The 23,140-nt window shown below is 36.9% G+C and overlaps 2 protein-coding genes across 4 annotated transcripts; one reads left to right on the top strand and one right to left on the bottom strand.

Moving 5' to 3' along the window:
* Positions 1–4,172: 4,172 nt before the first annotated feature.
* On the bottom strand, positions 4,173–7,472 carry gemin7 (gem (nuclear organelle) associated protein 7). Its single transcript, XM_052152789.1, has 2 exons — positions 7,409–7,472; positions 4,173–7,305 (listed from the first exon to the last, which is right to left on the bottom strand). The coding sequence occupies exon 2, from the start codon at positions 7,285–7,287 to the stop codon at positions 6,907–6,909; it is 381 nt and encodes a 126-aa protein (XP_052008749.1). The 5' UTR covers positions 7,288–7,305; positions 7,409–7,472; the 3' UTR covers positions 4,173–6,906.
* Positions 7,473–8,445: 973 nt separating this feature from the next.
* Positions 8,446–11,279, top strand: tirap (toll-interleukin 1 receptor (TIR) domain containing adaptor protein). Of its 3 annotated transcripts, none has more exons than XM_052152843.1 (5): positions 8,446–8,523; positions 8,833–8,890; positions 9,742–9,828; positions 10,101–10,389; positions 10,679–11,279. In XM_052152843.1, exons 3-5 carry the CDS (start codon positions 9,775–9,777, stop codon positions 10,735–10,737), a joined length of 402 nt encoding a protein of 133 aa, XP_052008803.1. In that variant the 5' UTR covers positions 8,446–8,523; positions 8,833–8,890; positions 9,742–9,774; the 3' UTR covers positions 10,738–11,279. The 3 variants fall into 3 exon arrangements, with proteins under 3 accessions (XP_052008803.1, XP_052008801.1, XP_052008800.1); XM_052152841.1 differs by having other exon boundaries at positions 10,066–10,389; XM_052152840.1 differs by having other exon boundaries at positions 9,742–10,389.
* The last annotated feature ends 11,861 nt before the right edge of the window (positions 11,280–23,140 follow it).

The raw sequence follows: 23,140 nt of genomic DNA, 5'->3' as shown, positions 1-23,140 counted from the left end.
ACTGGTGAAGAGCTGCAAACATCTGCAGAGAATCGCAAGCTCATTTGCATGTGTGAAAAATGAGTGGGAAATTTGTGGCAAGTTTGTCAGAACAAAAATTTTCGTAAGGGTGCTCATTCCATTTAAATTCCAAGCATCGTTTTTCCACCGGGGACACAAAATATTCTTTGATGTAAGCATGTGACACTGTTGTGGCGGCAACGCTTGAACTTGAAGCCGAGCCAACACACTTCAAACATAAACAATTGATTACTTTGTATTGATTTTATCGTCCTGTTTTGTTGTGAAAAAATTAATGTGGACAACGTTACCTTCATCTGTAGACAACTGCATTTTGTTTGTTGCTTTTGTTTGTTTCATACCTTCGCCTGATCATATGTGTGCTTCCAATAAACAATTCCACTTGAAACTATTGCGTATGGAGTTTTCTAACACTTATTTAAACCAGAAATTCAATCAACGCTGTGATTCATAGGAGAGTACTATGCAGGGCCGTCCTTAGGGCGACGCAGCTTTTACGGTCGCAACTCTGCAAATGAGGTAAGGAGTGCAAAATTGCGCAAGCTAAATACGTAATACAATGTACTAAACATACTATATACACAATAATCTTGGAACAAAACATATTTTAGTAGTCTTGTTTAATATTCTTTATTTTCAATCTACATAGTTTAATGTCATCAAAGCATAATTTCACGAGGCAATTCGATTGTTTTTACAACTCGATTCTGGTCGACGTTTCAAACTCATGCTGCATTGTTTTCTTCTCCATAAATACTAAGCAGTTCCTGCACAGCAGCATCTGTCCATCTATCATTTTCCATTTGAAAAGCCAACAATAGCAACAGCAACAACTCAACAAAAGTTTTAATGAAGATTACTAACCAGACTTTTAAAAATTGCCAGTATTGGATATCTGATGGCTGATGATGCATTTGTCTTGACCAAAGAGAAGCGTTTTCTGTTCTGACTCCACCCAAATAGTTCTACTTTGCAAGGAAAGTACCACCTCAGAAGCAGGTACTGAAAAGCTTCGTAGTTTGGTTGGAAAAAACAACGAGAACCTGAAATAGTTATTGGAACTAGGGAAAGTTCCCGCCTTTAAAAAAAATATATTTTTAATACATTGGCAGAATTAAGCCGTATCTATCTTTTTAGAACAACCTTCACGTCTGGAGTGTGCCTATGATGTCTTAAAATGCTTCCTGCATTCATGAGGTTTGGAACAGTGCCATTATTTCCATCATACTTTTTAAAGCCCATCACTCCAGGAGAAAACATTAAAAGGGATGCTGGGATCTGATGGCTGAACTGCAATCAAATATATCCACTTTTCACAGCATTCAAGGGAACTTAAGACTGCCAGCTCCTTCAGGTCAGTGAGGTATAAACTGAGCAAATGCCTGTTAATTTTGCTTTTCAGTGTTATTCTGCAGTGTTGTAGTTGAGACCAGCTCATCCGTGTACAAGTCCTGTCCAAGACCATGATTGAGACCAGAAGAGGTTGGAGGCCGAGGTCAAGACCAAGACCAGAGAGAGCCGAGTCCAAGTTGAGACCGAGATTAGTAAAGGCTGAGTCTAAGGCAAGAGTTATTTTTATGAATGTATTAAATGTATAGTTTAAATAACTACTGACTCTTATGCACATACAGTATATCAGAACTTTATTTTCTTAAGCTTATGTTGGTAAAACAATATTACCAGCTGAGAATAAAAATTAAATAAATGACACATCCTAGGTTAAGTGAACAAATTGGAATTACAATTACAACACGTCAGAATTAACTAAATGTCTGTGAAAATCTCAAATTAAAGGTTGAAAGTGCCTATGTGGCATAGCATGGCAATACAAACTACCAGCTTCTGTATACTACTATATTCCATTCAAGTCAAGTAAAAATTTCTGCTTTACAAAATACACTTTTACTGGGCTACAACTAAAATGGGCCTAAAAATCAAACAATAATATATATTCAATTTGACAGTGTTTATGCAGAAAGTGAAGTAATTGCACTACTACTGTACATTTCATTAATTTCTGCTTAATTTTGCCTGCACGATTTCATCTCAGGGTACACACAGAAACCTTTTTTTATTTTACCCAGAAACCATTCAATTCTGATGACATTGAGAGAAGTATTTTACATTTTCTTCAGTATGTGTAGCATTCATGTATCTAATGGCTAAAGCATTTCTAAAAGCCAGATTGCCAGATAGCCCAGGTATGTCTCCGAGATGGCTATTTTAGATCTTTTCATCTGGAAAGCATCTAACATCTGCTGAAAATCTGTAAAAGATCAGATTTACAATCATTCTAAATTATAAACATCTCAAATATGTTTGCTGAATGTCTTATAGACATCCAAGACATACTTATTGACATAAATCTAATAGACATATTGCAGATGAGCAAACAATGTAAAATAAACGTCTTCTATAGAAGTAAACACACACATCAAATAGACATCTGGGTGTTGAATGTGTGCTATCAGAAAAGAGTAGAACACAGGATGTCTCAAGTTTTTAACAGTTGATGTTCTTTTTAACCTGACAAAATAACTTTAAAAGAAATTCTTGCACTCCTGCAAAAGATGGCAAAAACAGAGTGTTGCATAATGCAACAGTCAAAGATATCCTTTTAGCATGTTTACATAGAAAAACAACTGAAATACAGCATGGATGGATGCAATAACATGTTTGGTGTGAACAGCCCCTCATTAACAAGACCCAGCACCAATGGAGGTTTTTCAAAGTTACCTCTCAAAAAAGTAGTCTTTTGTTTACTGTTGGTAAATATCCACTTTATTCAACAATTGGTTTGTTTTCCATTTTCTGAAATATCCCGATGCTGTTTTTATGAGTGAGAAACTGCTGCAAATTATTAGTAAGATAGCAGTCCAAACTTATCAAACTGAATAGCCAGTCGATGCAGACCTTTTTGCTAACCTGTTTGGCGAATTCGGTGAAAAGAACTGACTCAATAGAATTGTATTTGTGAATGGAGCATCACTAGTTCTGATTCTATGCAGCAGACTGTTGCGGGACAAATGTCAGAATCTCTGAATTTTCAGAGTCAGAATTTTGTCAGTCAAAAATGTTTGTCAGATAAGTCAAAGCTTTCACTGTATATCTTTTGAAGGTATGCAACTGGACTCGGAGTAAAGTCAGAGTGCACACTTGTTCGAGTCAAGGCCGAGTTGCTCATGAGTCAATGACAAGACCAAGTCCATGAAAATATGGTCTGTTTTTCTGGTATGGTAATAGTATGGTGGATTCTATTTTAAAGGAATATTCCAGGTTTAATACAAGTTAAGTTCAAATGACAGTATCTGTGGCATACAGTTCATTACCACAAAAATTATTTCAACTCGTCCCTCCTTTTTTTAACAAAAGCAAAAATCTGGGTTACAGTGAGGCAATTACAATTAAAGTAAATAGGGTGATACACCCTAGTGTGATACACAAATAGATGGATCCCGAAAAATGCAAAGTGATAACAGAAGGTCAAATGCCAGGTAATAAGTAATGCCAACTGATAACAAATGACTGCGATTAAGGCTTAGAAACAGATATTACATAAATCATGTGATGTACTAAAAACATACAACAGCTATCACCACTGTAGAAAAAAATTGGGTTGTGCTACTTGCAAAAATAAGAGCATAAACCTTTTGGTCATGCATTCAGTTGGTACACTGTAAAAAGATGGTTCAGAGAGGGGCCGAAGGGGCAAAAGTGGGCCATGATTAAGGGCCTGTGTGATGTATTTTTGTAAGTTATCACAGACATGTTCCTGCGCCTGGCAGGATGAGAAAGAGGGCCACAAACAGGACGGACTGGAATGTGCTTCCTGCTGGCCAAATGCGCTGGACAGGGCAAATTGCTTGTACCATCATTTGCTCACTCACTCACACATACACTAGACAGAAAGGTCTAACAAACCAGACAAACTCAGTAGAGATAACCTTTAACTGGTTCTATATAGTACATCAAAACTTAATTTCTTGGTCTTTAAGAAGATTTTTCACAATCCTTTTATAGGGATCCCAAGCCCGAAGAAAATTTTTAAACTTTATCTTCACTATAGAAACTCTTGTATCTTTTGAAAATGTAACTAATTTCCATGTCTTGTCCAGGCCTAGAAATCCCTGTTTTCCCACTGGATTATGTTGATGCTTCACATGCTTAATGGACTACAATCACTATGCATTACATAAAGTAATTTCATAACTGCAAAAGAGGCCAAGGAACATTAAAATAAATGTGATTAATTTTATTTCATTGCATCAGTCTTTCACTTGTACCTTTTTGGAATCAATGAAACGTTTAAACTAACTGATGCGGAGAAGGTTGATTAAATGTGAGCAATGAACATCTTACGCAAGACGTCACAGACCTGAATCTCAAAACATGATTACAGCTACTAGGTGAGTAGAATGACTTGAGCAGGTACGGTTCCATGACTTGAAATATGAAATTAACATTGCATGCCCTTGTAAGCTTCCTGATTAAATCATTGGGAGCTCTGATGACAAAACAGGATCTTTCTCTTTCTTATTTCAGAGGCACCAGGGATGAGTCATCACCCGCAGATGCACTGCCAGGGTAACTTGTACAACAAAGGGACAGTCATTGAACAATGTCTAATGATATTCTAATAAAACTGGCTTTGGTAAACAACCTCATACCTTTTAAGAAGATTGAATGTCATTGATGCCCCACCCCCTTCCATTAGAAGAGTAATGACAGACAAAGTCCTGTACCCTAAAGAAACAGTTTTTTTTGGACACAAATATATGAGTAATGGAATTTTGTTTTTTTGGAGGGAGATGCTGAAATCACACTGTGCCCTTCATGATACAGTAGTTTTTGCAACCTTACAAAGAGTGTTTTAAATGAATGCATCATACAATTTGCAGATCATCTGTTTATGTCTGTTTTTTGCTGGTGGACACACAAACTCTGCAAGATAAGGAATGAAAAAACATGTGTTCTGGTCCTGGATGCGGATTGGCCAATACTTGTAAAACGCAACCCATTTGTGATTCTGTGGTTGGTTGAAAATAATAAAAACGGTGTCTGCAGGAGCTTCTGAACACATAAATGACCAATTAGTTTTTTCTTCTTCGCCTTATGACCTCATCTACCTAAAATAACCATTGTAGGTACTAGGGATGTGAATGAGTAATAGAGTATTTTAAGCATTTTTAGACTTTGCTTATTAACAATTTTAAATGAGACAATGGGGCTTTTTTTTACTGCGCTTAACGCTGAATTACTGTCTTGTAACGTTTTTTAACCCCGGGTAAAGCAATGTTTCACAGTGGTTAATACCACTTGTTATGAATACACGCTCCAGAAAATTGTCAAGCAACAGACAACCAATCGTATACCTCCTTTAATATTCACATGCTTTGTACAGTAGAGTACAACAGCCTGGTTGTGGAAGTAAAAATCCCATACATTTATCCATAGACTAATTAACTTCGATAACTTATAAACCTTCAAAAACAGGTTTATACGGTGAGCTCTGAGGTTGTCCATCCATGGTATATGCCTTTGAGGAAGCCATCAGTCAGCGTTTTTTTCAACTAGATTGTATACAAATCATGTTTATTAGCAGAATTCCTGGTGCACAACTAGCCTACCCATAGTTCAGCAGAGACAAATCCACCAATCAGAAGACAGCGGCCAACAAAGCCAGCCCACCAAGTGCAGCAGCGACAGCCAACTCCAATGATGCACTGTGACGCAATCGAGTCGGTCTCACTACACCCTCAAACAACATATATATTTGTATAAATTGGAATATTTTGCACAGGATAAGCGGTTGACGATGGATGGATGGATGGATGGATGGAATATTTTGCAGTAAATTTAAAATATACTGTTTCTATGCTTCCAAACAACAACCTAAAATAAATAGTTTTATATTCTCCATCGTTTTCAGTCTGTTCCACCTATGTTTCGCCTTAGGTCAGTGTCAAAGTATGCCAAGTTATTGTCGAAGTCTGTTCCCCCTATGTTTTGCCTAAGGTCAGTGTCAAAGTATGCCAAGTTATTGTCGAAGTCTGTTCCCCTATGTTTCCCATTAGGTTTGAAGTCTGTTCCACCTATGTTTAATGGCGCTACGGGGAACACTAGCCTAAGGGTAAACGTAGGGGGAACAGACTTCAACAGAACACCGGAACCAAGACGGCTGGAAAATTAGGCGACTTTCACAAGCTGTTTACATTCTCCGCCTGAAGGAAACCAGAAAAATGGCGAACAGTGACAGCAAACACAATAACTGGTGTGGTGAAGAGACGGTATTACATTTGTGTGTGTTTTCATAGTACATTTCAAAAGACAAAAGACAAACAGGGCGGATTTGCTTGGTGACATTTACACAGATACGCAGTTATTTATATACTTCACGTTCCCGTTGTGACCTGTATTCTTTCAATCATTGTTACCGACTCAATAAATTACCCAGGGTTAACAAATGTAGAGTGTCAAACTTCGAAACATGAATACCCAGGATTAATTCCTAACCCATGGCCATCTATAAACTGTGTGAAACATGAAAAAAATTTACCAATGATTTATTTACCCAGGGTTAAGAATGACTTTGGGTAAACAATTTCAAGTGTGAAAAGCCCCAATATGTCCTTAAACATGTTATAGTTTTTCACATGTACAGTAATTATTCACAGACAATATGGTCTCTCATACCTTAATATTGCTTAAAACTATGTAAAAAGAACGTAATGCTGCTATCATTGCAAACATTTATTACAAACTACAGCATGAAAACAATGAACCCCAGATCTTTGAAATCATTAAACAACCAGAACACTTCTGCCGCTCTCTTGTGGTTAAGAAAATAATTGCATCCCAAAATCAACCCAGCGCACAAGGGCAAGTTCACAGTTCAAATGAGCATGAAATCACATCCTGGCACCTCAAAAGGGCTTCTTTCTGCACGCCAAGCGGAGTCTCCAAACCAGATACCAGAACATTCAGGACGTCTATATCGGAGGCCACGAACTTCGCCTGGACCTGCACTTTCTCGTACATGCTGAACTGAACTTCTTTATCGGTCATCACTAAGAGTGTCCGCAGAAATCTCTCCCGCAGCTGCGATCGTAGCCGCTGCTCCTCTTCAATTCCGGACCCCGATGATGAAGACGAAGAGGAGATTGAAGTAGGACAAAGCGCGATAAATCTGGGGGAGTTTGGGTCGAACCCGCGGCTATTCGGATCCGGACCTCTAGGAAGCCGCAGTACACTCACTGGAAGTTTCATATTGATGAGTTACAATGCCTGTTTAAATAATAAACTTGTCGTGAACTCGCATGCGGTGAACTTTATCTTAAAGAAAGACAATAAAGTTACAATGTTGTATCTCTAAGTGATCTATACATACCTCATTGATATCAAGTGCATTCGTGCTGCAGACGTTCATTCATGCCATTTATGTCAGGGCAATTTAGCCGGAAGAACCTTCCTTTTCAGACATTTCAAAATAAAAGTCATAAAAAAATAGCAGAAATTTGCTTTAAAGTTGCTTTGTGATTATCATACATAATTGTATTAACAATTACAATCAGCTTTTTGAACAACTTCTTTTTATTTGTCAAAAGTAGAGTAAAATATATATTTAGTTCTACTGATATATGGAAAAGTGAGCAAACTACACTGTATTTTTATTAGCTATTGAGTTATTATCATCATAATTAGTATTAGTCCCTTTATTATTTTATGTAAGAGTTTTACCATCACTTTTTGTAATGCCCGTTGAAATCATTTTAAACAATTTTAATAATTTATGTTAATTATGTTTACATTTATTATGTTTTTGTAAATGGCAATTAGGAGATTTTTAAATCTGCTTAGACACAATAACATCCATTAATATCTTGGCTGATTATTTCTGGATTGTTAAAATTGTAGTTATATTTGTCATAAAAGTAAATAAATAAATAAAAATAAGAAGTGTGTGTGTGTGTGTTAACAAAATACTAAAACATTTGTTAAACTGCATATTCATGTAGTTAATTGGAGCATAGTGTTCCACAATCTAACCAGTTCTAGAACAAGCTAAAGACTCTGTATGCACTGTGTGACAGCTTATTGTATATCATTTGATCATCACTTATGGCCTTGTTCACTCATTTGGGGGAAAACCAGCAGATGTTACAGACATCTGAAACTGTTTCGTCATGCATGACGTTTTAGCAGTTTCAGTGTATTGTGATCATGATACTGTAAAACAGTAGATTAGCAGTGTTAACAATAGTAATTAGTCAGAATTAAGAAACATACAAATATGATTTCTTCCTCTTTTCTTTAACCTATCTTTCTATTTCTGATTTTTTAATATTATTATTTTTAGGGGCTGCAAGATACATTACCATTTAAGTTTTCATAATGACACATTACTTCCCATTGTGTGAACTTCCTCAAAAACTTCATGCTTATCTTCTGCACTGCACCAGTGCTTTCAGACGACTTGTCTTCTCTTTTCATTTTAAAACAACTGTAAGTATGTTCTCACTATCTCAGTGTGTACACCATTTGATAGTGTAATAATACTTTGAACGTTTAATTCTTTTGGAAAAAGATAATTTCCAGGCTACTTGATAATAATCATAAATGTACCATCTAGTCAGACTTAAAAAGTGAAAGTGATCCATGGAAAAAGTGGAACAGATTACAACCTTTAGTCTGAGATGAAACTGTTTGTTATGCAACTAAAGTCTTATTCTATAAAAGTTACATTTGTATATTGTGCAGTATGATATATATTACACTAATGTTTCTAAATGTATTCATGTGTTTCTGTTGTAGTTTATATCCTTGAAAGAATGGAGAAAAATGGAGGAAAACCGTGTCAGCAGCATTATGTGTAAGTTACTGTTGCAATATACAGAAAAATAGAACTTGAAACATCTATAAGACAAAATATCACACAAAAGTATTGCAAAATATTTACAATTCTGTAACTGACATTACAGCACAAAGTTTTTCTTATTTTTTTACCCACATTACAAAGGCTAATATTGTAGTATCAAAAAAAAATCTATATTTTTGTACATTATATAAAATAGTCAACAAAGTTCACATTACTAATTTTACTTGGGGAAAAAAAGTTTTTAGGAGATTGAAAGATGTTAAACTTAGAAAAGTTGAATGGCACAAAATAAAGACACACACACACGCTATATATTGTATTCTGCACTTTTAGGCCAGTAATAAAATGTAAGCTAAGCTTTTGTACAAAAGGTCAGATTTCATTGCTTTTGTTGAAGCAAACAAGATGCTCTTGCATCTTTTGCACAAACTTGTGTGCATCTCCATTAATATTTCAATGAAAAATGTGCTCAAATATGCATATCATTTTTTATGACAAAATAGTTTTTTTTTTTAAGCAAGTTAAAACATCTATGTAAAAAAAATAAAAAATAAAAACAAATAAAAGCTAAATGGAATTATTTTCACTATGGACTTCTACCCCAATATAAATTGGGGCACACACATCACTGACACAAAGTCCATGACTTAATATGACATATAAAAACTTGAAAAGCATGGTATTCATAATTCAAATAACAAGATGTGCCTTTAATATGACCTTGTTTCTTTAAAAGTGCATTGATTAGAAATTATACTCTTGTAAATCAACCCATTAAATCATGCTCCTATAACAAAAATGCATTATAAAAAGGTTGAGAATGATACATTTTCTTGCACAATCAGGCTGGTTTCGTCAGCGTTTCAGAAAACAAAGGAATGAGTTGGACCAAGACAACCCCTGTGAACACTCTCCGACGGGTAACTCTACAGGTAAATCCATCTGCTCCCCTGGACACTCCATCTGCAAAGCCCACCGTGGATCCAGCTGCTCTGTAGAATCTAGTGTTTCCTCCTCTTCCTTTCCCTCTCAAAAATCTTCCAAGTCCTCAGAAAATTCTCTGCCCTCTGAGCTCTTCTCATCTTTCCGCTCAACTCGCAGTTATGACGTTTGTGTGTGTTACAATGATAAGGATATTGATCAAGCACAGAATTTGGCCTCTTTCCTAGAGGGCCATTCAAAAGGTCTGCGCTGTTACCTGCAGGAAAGGGACTGTCCACTAGGAGGTGCTGTGTCTACTGAGCTCCTGCAGGCAGTGCATGACAGCCACTGCTGGGTGTTGCTCATCACTCCAAACTTCCTGAATGATGACTGGTGCTTGTATCAGATGCACCAAGTCCTGTCTGAGGGGCCCATGTCACAGAGGATCATCCCAGCTGTACTAAACATGCCCAGATCTGAGCTTCCACAGGAACTGCGCTTTGTTTTTACTGTGGATTTTAATAGGAACAAAGAGGTTGGCTACAACCAAGTGTACAAAACAGTAATTCATTGTGAGTGGAATATTATATAAATATATACACACTGTATATGGATGTAGGCACTTTGATTAAGGCATTACAAGGGATTGTTCACTAAAACTTACAATTCTGTCATCAGTTACTAGAGAAAAAAATTATAAATAATGATCATTTTAAGTGAACAAATCCTTTAATGTCCTTGTTCTGGTCAAATATAATGCTTAGTTTAATGTCAGACTTTTGCACACTGCTTTAGGTAGACACTAGTAATTTCTAATGTCTGGAACAGAATATAAATTCTCTAACTTTTTTTTTTATACAGATATGAAGGACATCATTGAAAAGGATCTGAAACCGTCTCAGTCAGAAAGCAGAGAATAGTCTCAAAATGGCATGCCCATGTACCATCCACAATCTGTTCACGGACTATCTGATGCATATTGCACACAAAACTGGAAAGCACTTACTTGATCTGACAAGCTCTACACTGATTGGCTGACTTTACAACTGCCAGGAGTAAGGGCATAAATTATGTTTTTTTTTAAATCCGTCTGCTTAGAAACAAAGTTTATGACCATAGTCTTAAAATATGTTTTGTTTGAGGCAATTGGTAACAAGTAAACTAGATATACTTTTCTGAATTATGTCTTTGAAATTGTCTGTAACTCAACATGTTCTTAGTGAATGTTCTGGTACCGTGACATCATCCACATTCTGCTGATTTACTGACAAGCACCATCTCCCATCACACATTTCTGCATTAGTTCGACTGCGTTTACCTTTTACTGTAGAAACCAGAAAGTACATATGTTTACTTTATGCAAAAATTTGGAGGTTGCATTTTCCCTCTAAGATTACATTTTTACTACTCTGACTGTAAGTTTAGTGTTTGGGTAAGGGGGTGGAGATAATAAAATGTGAAAATGCAGCCAGCTTTTGGCATTACTCTGTGGTCATTTCACCCAGAAACTGGAGCTCACGCTTGCCAATCCGTTCAACGACACTTCCAATTTTGGCCACTGGGGGCAGTGGATTGAACTGCCATAAGCACAAACCACTTTCAGCATCAGAACTTTCAACTTGCCAAATTCACATTGAGATCAGTCTGCATTTTTACCCAAATTTTGCACTATTTTTTTCAGTGTTTCCATACAATTGTTTGTAGAGACTGTCACTCCATTATTTAAATAGTTTTTCACACCTATTTATTATTGTTGTTACATTTATTTCAGACAACAATTCATTGAATGAATTTAATTAATTGTGACCACAATGACAATGTACTTCCCTTCCAAGAAGTAATATCTAAAACAAGCTGTGTAATAGCTTTCCGCAGTCTGTTGTCTCAGAGCTCCCTAAATAATTTTTTGTTAAATATGACTGTTGACAAAATGGATTTATATTACCATTACAGTGGCACAAACACTTAGATTTCCTTAAATCTGATAAATGTAAAGCCATATATGGTGCTAGAAAGTTATTAGAGGTGAGATCAAGCAGGATGGGGCATACAATATGTTATCCTTTCTGATTTTAGGTCAAAGTCAGATTAAAGGAAGTCCTTATGTAACACCCTATAAAGAACAAAATATTTTAGCAACACATTTTTTAATAATATGTGGAACTGTATTCTCTCACTATATCCTACCCAAAACTACGTACATATGCTATGAATTTAATTAGAACAGCAGCAGATATAAATGACATGTTAACTGTGTTTACTAATGCATGTTTTTGAAGACTCACACAAGTATAAGAATGAATCTTATATGCAGATTTTCAATTATTTTAAACAAAGAGACCATGGTTATTTTGGTTTTTCTGCTTGCAGTCATCTGTGTTTAAATTTGTGCCTTAAGGCAGATGATTCACTGTGGCATTTCAATGGTTTAGAAGGGCTTATTGCCACAGTAAATGCAAACCAATGGGACACCTCAAAGAACTGCTAGCCTGGCCACAAAGGTAAGATTAAATGTTCTTGGCAAATAAAATGTCACATGTCATAATCCCCACTTGCAAATATGGCTTTAAACATTCAATACAGTTAAAAAAAAAAAAAACCTCATGCTGAGTTGCTTGAAAAATCCCCAAATACATCTCCTTTTTCCCCCGCCAATTTGGATCATCATATCAAAATACTGTATACTTTTATTTTCTATGCCATTTCTGCAGATACACTGTTGAAATTGGAGTATCAAAAATATGCTGGAGAGTAAGTACTGTATGTGCCTTATTGTAAACATTTGCTTTAGAGGATTTGAGAGAAATACCATTTAGAAAGAGCTGATTTGTTGGGAGATTAAATACGATTATTCTGCATTTAAAATTAAGCTCACCCTTTAAGAGTTTGCTACAATGCTCATTTTGTTTTGTGTGCGTGTGTGTGGTGTCCAAATGTCTACTACAGTTAAAATGCTTCTCTTATGTAGTCGTTTAATTTAACAATTGTATCATTACTTATATTACCAACATAACACTGAGTGAAAAATGAAAATGTATTTACATGTATTTTATATGTCCCCCTTGCTTTAATGGCAGCATGCACTTGAACTGGCATGAACTCAAAAATCTTGTGCAAAACCTGATGATCCATGTTATCCCAGTATTATTTGGAAATATTCCAAAGAGTCAAGGACCCACACAGGGGTGACCACCAAGACCAGAGCCACTGCCCCTTTGACCACAAGGGCTGAGGTGACCCTTTTGGGTGAAATACATTATTTTTACTTTTATCTATTTTAAAGCGATTTACACATCAGAAATATATTACATTTGACTGCTTTGGTGTACAATTATGTTATTTCATAATACTGTTTTAAGTTAATCGGGTTGGACAGGCTACGTTGATCTAGGTCTTTATTATCATGCATATTCTTTTTTATTTCTTTATTTGTCCCCTTTTCTCTCAATTTGAAATACCCATTTCCCATTACTTAGTAGGTCCTAATGGTAGCATGGTTACTCACCTCAATCCGGGTGGCGGAGGACAAGTCTCTGAGACCATCAATCCACGCATCTTATCACGTGGCTCGTCGTGCATGACACCGCGGAGACTCCGCATGGGAAGGCTCATGCTACTCTCCACAATCCACGCACAACTTACCAAGTGCCCCTTTGAGAGTGGTTACCCATGTAACTCTACCCTCCTTAGCAACTGGGGCAATTTGGTTGCTTAGGAGACCTGGCTGGAGTCACTCAGCATGCCCTGGATTCGAACTCGCGACTCCATGGGTGATAGTCAGCGTCAATACTCGCCGAGTTACCTAGGCCCCTATCATGCATATTCTTAAAACAATCACATATATTTCTGTTAACACCTATGCTATTCAACATGTTCAAATAATGTTAAAACACAGTTATAATTAGGGTACAACTGGGCTTAAGACCCCAGGGTTAATAAAAACACCTTTGATTTGAATTTCTCCCAAAATACTAAATGGCATCAAAATCTACCCCAGTACTTTGGTAAACACCAGTTTGTCACTATACACTGCAATTTGTTTTACATCCATGAGGTCATAGCATGCAATGGTTGATTTTAAAGTAATTTTAACTCATATTTAATAATGCTTAAAATTATTGTTTTTACAAATTTATGTAAATGGTAAATTATCTGCACTTATATAGCACCTTTTTTAACCTTAGAGGTTACCAAAGCACTTTACACTGTGTCCCATTCATCCATTCACACTCACACTCATACACCAATGACGGCAGAGCTGCCATGCAAGGCGCTAACCTGCTTCCATTGGGAGCAACTTGGGCTTCAGTGTCTTGCCCAAGGACATTTCGGCATCTGGAGTCATGTGGGCCGGGAATCGAACCGCCAATCCTGTGATTAGCAGCCGACCCACTCTACCACCTGAGCCACAGCCGCCAATAATTCAAGGTGATTAAAACTGTCCAATAACTGATGAGGCAAATAGATATGCCATGAAGAATGTTTAAAGTGGGCTCACATTGACTGATCCAATCACAATGGAGATTAATTTGTTTATAGAATAGAGTTGAGATATATACATACATTTGATTGAAATTAACAGAAAATGGTTAACCTTTTATGAGGTGGTTATTCTGAAGAAGCATTTTTAATTTGTTATTTAAAAACAAAAAAGCATCTTGCTGTCTCAAACTAGTTTGCAATAGTTGACAAAATGTCCTGTATAACTATTGTCCCTATATTTATATGATATCACTTTAACCCCCCAGGGGGTATTTAATCCCTATTCATACTATTTTTTTTTCTTTTTTAAGAAAATTAATCTTAATAACCTTTTGTTATTTCTCTTCACAAAATGATGTTTCTCCATCAATATTCGATAAAAATAAGTTTAGTTTTTCAATCTTGAAACACTTTCTGACAAGAAAAAATTCCTTATATTTTCCTTAAGGTTTGCCTTAGCCCAGTGGTACCCTACCATTTCCTGTAAGAATCAGTCCAATCTGGCCCATGGGGTGGTTTGGGGAAATATCTAAGGTTAGATTTAGAAAAACATTGGTGTTCGTTTATTATTTTGAATGATTATTAGAAATTATACATTAATAGCCAACTGATTTGATGCAACCGGACTTTGAAATTAGGTCTGTACGTTAAAAGAACATCCATTCGATTTTTTTTGTTCCAAGCCTAATTTTGTGTTCAGGATTATTACATCTTTTAAAGATATCCAGGAAATTGTTTTATTAACCTTATCATTGTTGTTTTATTAATATTCTCAATACCAATTAAACATGTACATTAAAGTACAACTTTAAATCTTCAAGCCTTGACTTTCGCAACTACATTTGTGAAAACCCTATAGCAAAACTCACTTGTGCACAGTGTTGGGTAACGTTACTTTTAAAATAACTAATTCGAATATTATGTTACTCCTTAATATAGTAACTTAACTTTTGTATTACTTTTTTCTCACAGGCACTTTGTCTTCTGCTATGCATTCCATACAAATAAGCTATGCATTGCATACAAGAGACATTACAGGTCATGTTATCTACTGTACAACACTCATGTCAAAACAGCATAGTAAACAAACTATGTTTAGAAAGTAGGTGTTCGTGTTATATTTATAATAAAGAATCAATAACATCAATATGTATGATTTGTTTTTACATCAACATGGCAGCAAATATGAATAATGAATAATCATGGTCTTACCTAAAGCTGTAAAGTCCAACACTTGATCATGCATCAATATGCCATCATGTGCTGTGCCCATTGACAATGCCAGAGTCAACTTGAAATGTTTTTCAAAAGTCAGGCTAAAATTCAGTGTGGAATGCCAGTCTAACATATTCAAGCATGCATACATATTTTGAGTTGATTCACGGTGCGTACAGACGCCACAACTTCAAAGGCACATGTTGATACAACTTGAAGTTACAACATAGTTTTTAATGCTACCAAAATGTCATAAAAACTGTTTGTTCCATGATTTAAAGTACTTGTTTATTATAAAACAAAAATGTAGAATCATTTTAGAAACTAAGGGTGTACTCACACTAGGCGATCTGTACCATGCCCAAGCACGTTTGACCCCCAAAGTTCAGTTCGTTTGGCTAGTGTGATCGCTCCGTACCATGCCCTGTCACCCGCTTGAAGAGGTGGGCTTGGGCACGGTTCAGTTGGCTCAGGCATAGTACGCATCTAGTATGATCGCTAACTATGGCTGAGCACGGAACTCGAAACATGACGTCAATGATGCGACGGTTCCATTTAACAAACATGGCGGCAAAAGGATCACTTTAGTCTATGGCAGAGTTGCAGTCAATGTGCGGCGGGTGTTTAAAGAAGGGAGAGAGGTGCGTTCACCACCATGAAGAAAAGACTAGCAGTATAATATGCCGACACTTTTTGGTTGACCTACCTCATAAGACTGTAGCTTAAATCTCTTGCTAAATGAAAGGGAGTTTAAAATTTTTCACAGGGTCCATGTTCAAGTTATTCCAAACTTATTGAAAGGAATGGAAGTGTTTACAATTGATGTTGTTTTCTTGAGTTACACTTAATGTGGAGGATTAAGGATTGTTTTTGTTTGCTAAACAGCAGAAATCAGATTTTAGTTTTTTTCAAGAAGTTCATTCAACTCCGACTGATGTCAATTTTTGGAAAGCACAATGAGGTAATGATGACTGGTTTGCTCATGGTTCGAAATAAAATTTCACAATTTTAAGAAATAGATTTTCTGGGGACATTTTCCACTCAAATAGGGACCCCCTTCTTTTAGTTACAAAGGTGGATTTTACTACAATTATCATTGTTCATTTTTATGGGTGATGATGACTTATTTAAAAATCTAGAAAATCGTATTACTTATTAGTTATCTATATTTCCAAATTAATTTGTCTTAGTGGGAAGTGATTTTAATATTGTTTTATATGATTATCTCGACAGATGGCCATCTCATACTCAAACTTCTTCTAATTCTACTCTAAAGGCTTTTTTTGCATAAATTTGCTTTAATAGATGTCTGGAGAGAGAAACTTCCAGGTATCAGGCCATTTACGTGGAATAATAAAGCCTGTACATATTATGTCCCGCATAGATTATTGGCTAACTCCTACAAGTTAACATAAGGAGGATAATACAGTGAATATTCTTCCCATGCCATTAACAGATCACAAAGCATTTTCCATCAATATTTCTCTGCAGTCCACTTTTGCCAGTAACTGTCGGAGTTCATATTGCAAGATTAATAGTTCAACTATGAAGAGTGAAACTGCAATGGTGACCATCTGATTGTACATTTCTGGAAGAAGGTTCAGGTTAGTAATAATTATTGTAAAAATTGGGAACTAATTAAATTTGAAGTTGCTAAATATTTAAGAAACTTTTTAAAGTTCATTACCATAAGCTAGAAGACTTGAAGAGTCCATAGTTACTAAAATTACTGCATTTGCTCAAATTCTCTCCCAAATCTTTCAGACAGTGAAAAACTTGAATTGAATACACTTCAAAACCAATTAGATGATGTTTATAAAAGGAAAGCAGAAGGGGCCCTCAGTAGATCTAGACAGAGATGGTTAGTGAGTGGTGAACAAAACTCTACATACTTTTTCCAATTAGAACGATTCCATGGAAAAACAAATACAAGTTTGCATTTAAATATCAATGGGACTATAACAGATGACCAAAAGTGTATTGCAGATTATTGTTCAAACTTTTACAGCTCTTTATGAGTCAAGATTTAGTAAAAATAACTTTTTAGGTCGTCTCACAAATAAAAAGACTGTGAGAAGAAAATATTATATACATTGTGACAAAAATGATTTATGGCCTATGATTTATGACCTAACAGGTATACATTTGACCTTTGCTTAAACACAGTAATGCATTTAATTGTAGCTGGTCACTATAAGATGATGAATAAATGGTTTAACAAACATAATGTTTGGCATTAGTTTAACAAACAGTTATTTTTACTAAACACAATATTACATTTTAGCTGTAGCTCTAACAAAATGTCTGAAATTTGTACCTTTAACAAAGCAGTGAAAATGTGTTTCTAAAAGTGTTGATATTGACTGAAGCAAACTCATTCAGATGTTCACTTTAAAATGATGAATAAATGGTTTAACAAACATAATTTGGCATTAGTTTAACAAACAGGGTTATATTGCTAAAACACAATAATACATTTCAAGCTATTTTAGATGTAGCTTTAATACAAAAGTTTGTTATTTTTTAATTTTAACAATGAGATCAAATGTGGATCTAAAATAGACTATTGTTATGCAGCAAAACACACATCTTGTCTTACATTTTTATTTTTAACAAAAGAGTAGATAATGTGTTTTTAAATCGCTCTTCTATTGCATTATTTTATAATAGTTTATACAGTTTATAAAATACTAAAGTAATATTTTTACATTTATGGCATGTGTTAACCAACAGTTTTGACAAGACTGTTTAAACGTCTCATGTTTGATGTAATCAGTTAAAGTTTTTTCCCTGAAGACCCATAAGAAGTGTTGTTTTACAAGTATTTCTAAAAGCGTTGTGTTGTGTGTAATGGTTGCATCAGATTATCACACCATACAAACACTTTACTCACTACACACATGCACAAACAAAAACACTGTACTGACACACTATTTGTTGCTGCATGTATTTCACTCTTCCTTGTGCTTTAGATGTGTAAAAGTAAATTATGTTTTGCGGTTCAATATAATGTACATACCTCAGTAATTTTCCTGCAGAAAGATACTGCGTTAAATGACTGAAGAACTTCGTGAAAGTGACAATTCTGAAAAGAAAAAATAACATCAAGCTGTTGTTAAGTAAATTAAAGTGATAAAACATCTGACTAAGCTTTCTGTCATTTTATTCAGAATTGAAGGTCCTGTGTCCAGATTTGTGTGTAAACACTGATGACAAATGTAAAAGAAGAGATATTATGTCCACACAATAGCAAAAAATAAGATATAAACTCATCATAGAAAAAACCTAAGAAGCCTGAGAAAAGCACATCTCCCACCCCCATCCTCACTTCTGTGTAGTCTCATGTGGTTCTGTGTTTGTCCTATGTTGATTTATGTAGCACCTTTGTCCTAGAGGAATGTAGTCTCATTTCGCTGTGTATTGTACTAACTGTTTGAAGATCAAAAAGAACATTGATAGTCCTAAATATATGGAGGAAGTTCTACATGCTATTGGAAAACTTACATTTTATAAATCTCCTGGTGTAGATGGCAAAACGTCAGAATTTTCAAAGGCCTTTCAGCAGAACTTGCCCCTTTTCTTTTAAACATTTTTAAAGAAAGCATAGAAAATGAGAAACTTCCACCCACCCTTACACTTATATTTGCTAGTAGAATAAAAAAAAAAAACACTTTGGTCTCTATTATTCATGAGATTCAATCAACAACAGATATATCTCAAATAATATCCACTTGGTTTTAGATCTTAATGATTACCCTAATCTATATTCAGATAAAAGTTGTATCTTTTTTTTTAGAAGCACGCTTTCCAATCCACTGGTCAACTAAATAAAGTGAAGCTTTCAAGCAGAATATAGAGTTAACGTAACAAAACATACCATCCTCCATCGTGGACTGCAACAACACTGTGGCCAAGTCCAGGGCACTCTCCCTCCAAATTGCCTGCCGGTCTATTGCCATAGATAGCATCCATTTGGTCGAACCACTTCCACATTCTTCAGTTTAAACCACTCCGTCTGTTGTGGTCCTTGATGGTTCTGTAGACACTTTTAAGTTTTGTTATTTTAATTTTCCCTACACTGTTGGTAGGTCCGGTGGTAGCAGTGCGTGGCCAACAGCTGAGATACTTCCTGAAAGATTTTTTTTTTTAAAGAGGTACATCTGCACCTCGTTTATTAACCACAGTGTGGTTTTGTGCACAGCCATTTGTTTTTACAACTTGAAAGTCATGTGAACAAATGATAATGCTATCACTGTTGCTAACTTCAAAACTAGCGGGTTGATGTCCCATGTCCCAAATCCAGTGACGCTGGTAGTGACGATTCTCACTGACCAATCAGTGATCTGCAGGGTTTTGACTAGGGGTGCGCCGATCCGATATTCAGTATCAGTCCGATACTAGCCAAAATCACTGGATCGGATATTGTAGGAGCCGGGGGAGTATATTCCGATCCGATATGATCACAGACTTAGTCCTAAACTGTCGCTTAACACCTGAGCAACATGCCGTGAAGAGAGATGAGCAGCATACGTCACGCAGTGTTGACAGGTTTTCACAACAAAATCCCGCGCAATCGCGTTTCAAGAGGAGGAAATGGCGTCACGTGAACAGTAGCTAGAACTTCAGTGATAGATAGGTGAGACCTGTCAGCACTATCATCATGTCAGCTGTTTTAAACTCAATGAAGAAAAAAAACAAAGCCGAGTGCAATTTATGCAATGTAAGCATTTCGAGAGAGAAACTTCAACATCACAAACTTGATTAAACACTTGCAGAAGCATCACGGAAAGGAGTATACTGAATTTACCCAGGCAACGAGTGCCAAGAAGTAAAGTGTGCCGCAACAACAAACATTGCTGGAAACAATTCAGAAGCATGAAAAACTCCCCCCAAACAGCAACAAAGCAAAGTTGATAACGAAGAAAGTGACTGACTTTATTATGCTGGATGACCAACCCCTTCCTGTTGTTGAGAATATGAGTTTGACGCATAATGGAGTATTTGGAGCCTCGCTACATGATGCCAAACCGGCATTTCATCTCCGACACGGCTGTCCCAAATAAGTACAAGCAAGTGTGTGAATTAATTTCGAAATGTTTAGAAAATGTTGCCATGATTAGCTTCACAACTGACATCTGGAGCTCAGACGTGTGTCCTATGTCATTACTAAGCCTGACTGCACAGTGTATAGACTCAAGCTTTAATTTGCAAAAAGCAGTGCTGCATGCAAACACTTTTGTGGAAACACTTTTGTTTACATTGCAAGTATCTTTTCATACTGGAATTTCATACTGATGTTATACATATAGGTGTTTTACAGTTCAAATATTGTACTTATTGTACTGTGTTCTACTGTACATTTTATAATGGAGATACTATTATTTTTTTTGTTTTTATTTAAAAGTTATGGTTTACAATAGAGACTACATTGAGTGTTGAGTTACATCCAGTATTTGACTGGAATTATAATTCTTTAAATTTGCACTTTAAATTTCATTTTGAATGTTTGAATTGTGCTGACTAATTAAAAATTCTGCAACAAGTTCTGTTTGGAAAATGTAAATAAAAATGAAGCGGCAGTATTGCACAACTGAATCATGTTGTGGGCTACTTTATTTCTTCCTTTAGGGGAGTAGAACGTTTGTTGCACCGTTTGATCATGATGATTTTTAGATGGATAGGTTAAGCATAGTGCAGTCTCCTGACAAATGTGTTATTAACAGCTTAATTGTTTAAGAGGGAGTAAAAGATGGTAGTGTATCGGTATCAGCAGATACTCATGGTTGTGGTAGCCTATTGGAATCGGTATCGGACGTGAAAAAGTGGTATCGAGCCACCCCTAGTTTTGACGTCACATTTAGTATCGGCTCGGCTCGCTTGGAACCTCGACTGAGGTTGCACAAAAAAAAGTACCAGGTACTATCCAAAGTGGAAAACCCCCAAAAAGCGAGCAACGTTGAGTCGAGCTGTACCGTGCAGTGGAAAAGCACAAATAGATGTTATATTTGAAGTATTTTGTTTAGTTAAGTCCCTTGTTTATAAATGGTTCTCATTTCAAAGTCAACTTTTTAAACCATGGAGCGCTTTTAATTATTCTGAATGATCAAAATGTAAATTCAAATTACTATATAGCTGTATAGATGCTATCCCATCTGGGATTAAAATGGTTCTTAGAAATAATGTATCTTCTCCACTTCCTTTACAATCATTAGATCCTGTTAATACACCAGTTGGTCAGATCTGTTTATCTTGCTTTAATAAGAGTAACAGATGTTTTAGGGCCCTTTTTCAGAAAGATATAGTCTCTAGTCCAGCAGTGTTAATGTTTTGGATGTTGATGGTCTTATTTTGAATTTACCCCATAAATATCCAATTACAAACTAAAAGAAATTTCCTTTAAGAATATTCATAAATATTCCCCCTGTAACTATTATATTGAAAGTAAATTTTACAGTGATATTGATGTTCCTTGTGCATTCTTGTAACCCGCACACACACACACACAAGATGAGACAGTCACAATGTCGGATGAAACTGCTTTATTAATAGAAAGCAGTGCAGGCAAAAGTACAAAGGGCAAATCCAGTGAAGAGTTGTCGAGGGAAGCGTAGGGTCAAAAGCCGGGGAATCAAAGTATCGTTAGGGGCAATTCCGGGAGAGAGTGGTAAACGAGAGCGGGAGGTCGAAGCTGGGAAAACAGTTAACAATTAGGGCGAAGAACTAGACGGGACTAGCGGGATCAAAGACAGGGGAACAAGGGGGAGCTGGCAAGCTAAGGGGTAAACAAGAGGAGGTCAGAACTAGACGAGACTAGCGGGGGGCAAAGATACGGGAAACTAAACACAATAACCAACACCCGTGAAACAGATGTGCTGTGGTATTTATAGGGGAAGGTGCAGGTGTAAACAATGAAAGGTGATGAGACGAGTGCAGGTGAAACTAATGTGCAGGAGGATTGGAAGCGCGTGAGAAACTCGAGGAAGGGAGATAACCTACGAGCATGTGAGCGAGTAGGAGCAAAGTGGGCGTGAGGGCTCGAGCGAGCAAAAAGAGCGTGAAAAGCCTCGAGGGGGCGGAGCGAGGGAGTGAGGTCGAGGGAGTGAGTGTGTGTGCGACGAGCGGGGATGGGGCAGAGGAGCGGGGTTCAGTGACAGTACTCCCCCTCTGAATAGGACGGCTCCTGACGGCCGCGGGAGGCGGTGCAGGATGATCGGGGGACAGACAAAGGGAAGTGAGACAGTCCATGGGCAGTTCAAGGTAAGGTCAGGGGAACATAGTGGACAGGCGGGTGGTCGGGAGATCTAGGGGGCAGCCATAGGGCAGAGACTGGGTCAGGGGGTCTGGAAGGCGACTGGAGGACAGGGACTGGGTCCGGGGTCTGGAAGGTGACCACCGGACAGGAACAGGGTCAGGAGGCCAGGGAAGAGGCCACAGGACAGGGAGAGTGTCAGGGGGCCACCGGACAGGGTCAGGGGGCCAGGGAAGAGCCGTGAAAGGCGGAGCCATGGAGGACTTGGGAGACGGAGCCTTGGAAGACGGAGCCGTGAGAGACTCGGCAGGCGGGGTACTGAGAGGCTGAGGAGGCGGCGCCATGGGGAGCCCAAGAGACAGGGCAGAGGGAGGTGG

This window comes from Xyrauchen texanus, chromosome 21 (genome assembly GCF_025860055.1).
Source record: "Xyrauchen texanus isolate HMW12.3.18 chromosome 21, RBS_HiC_50CHRs, whole genome shotgun sequence".
Taxonomy (NCBI): Eukaryota; Metazoa; Chordata; class Actinopteri; order Cypriniformes; family Catostomidae; genus Xyrauchen; species Xyrauchen texanus.
Note: the sequence above shows the minus strand (reverse complement) of the source record. Positions and strands in the feature narration are given on the sequence as shown.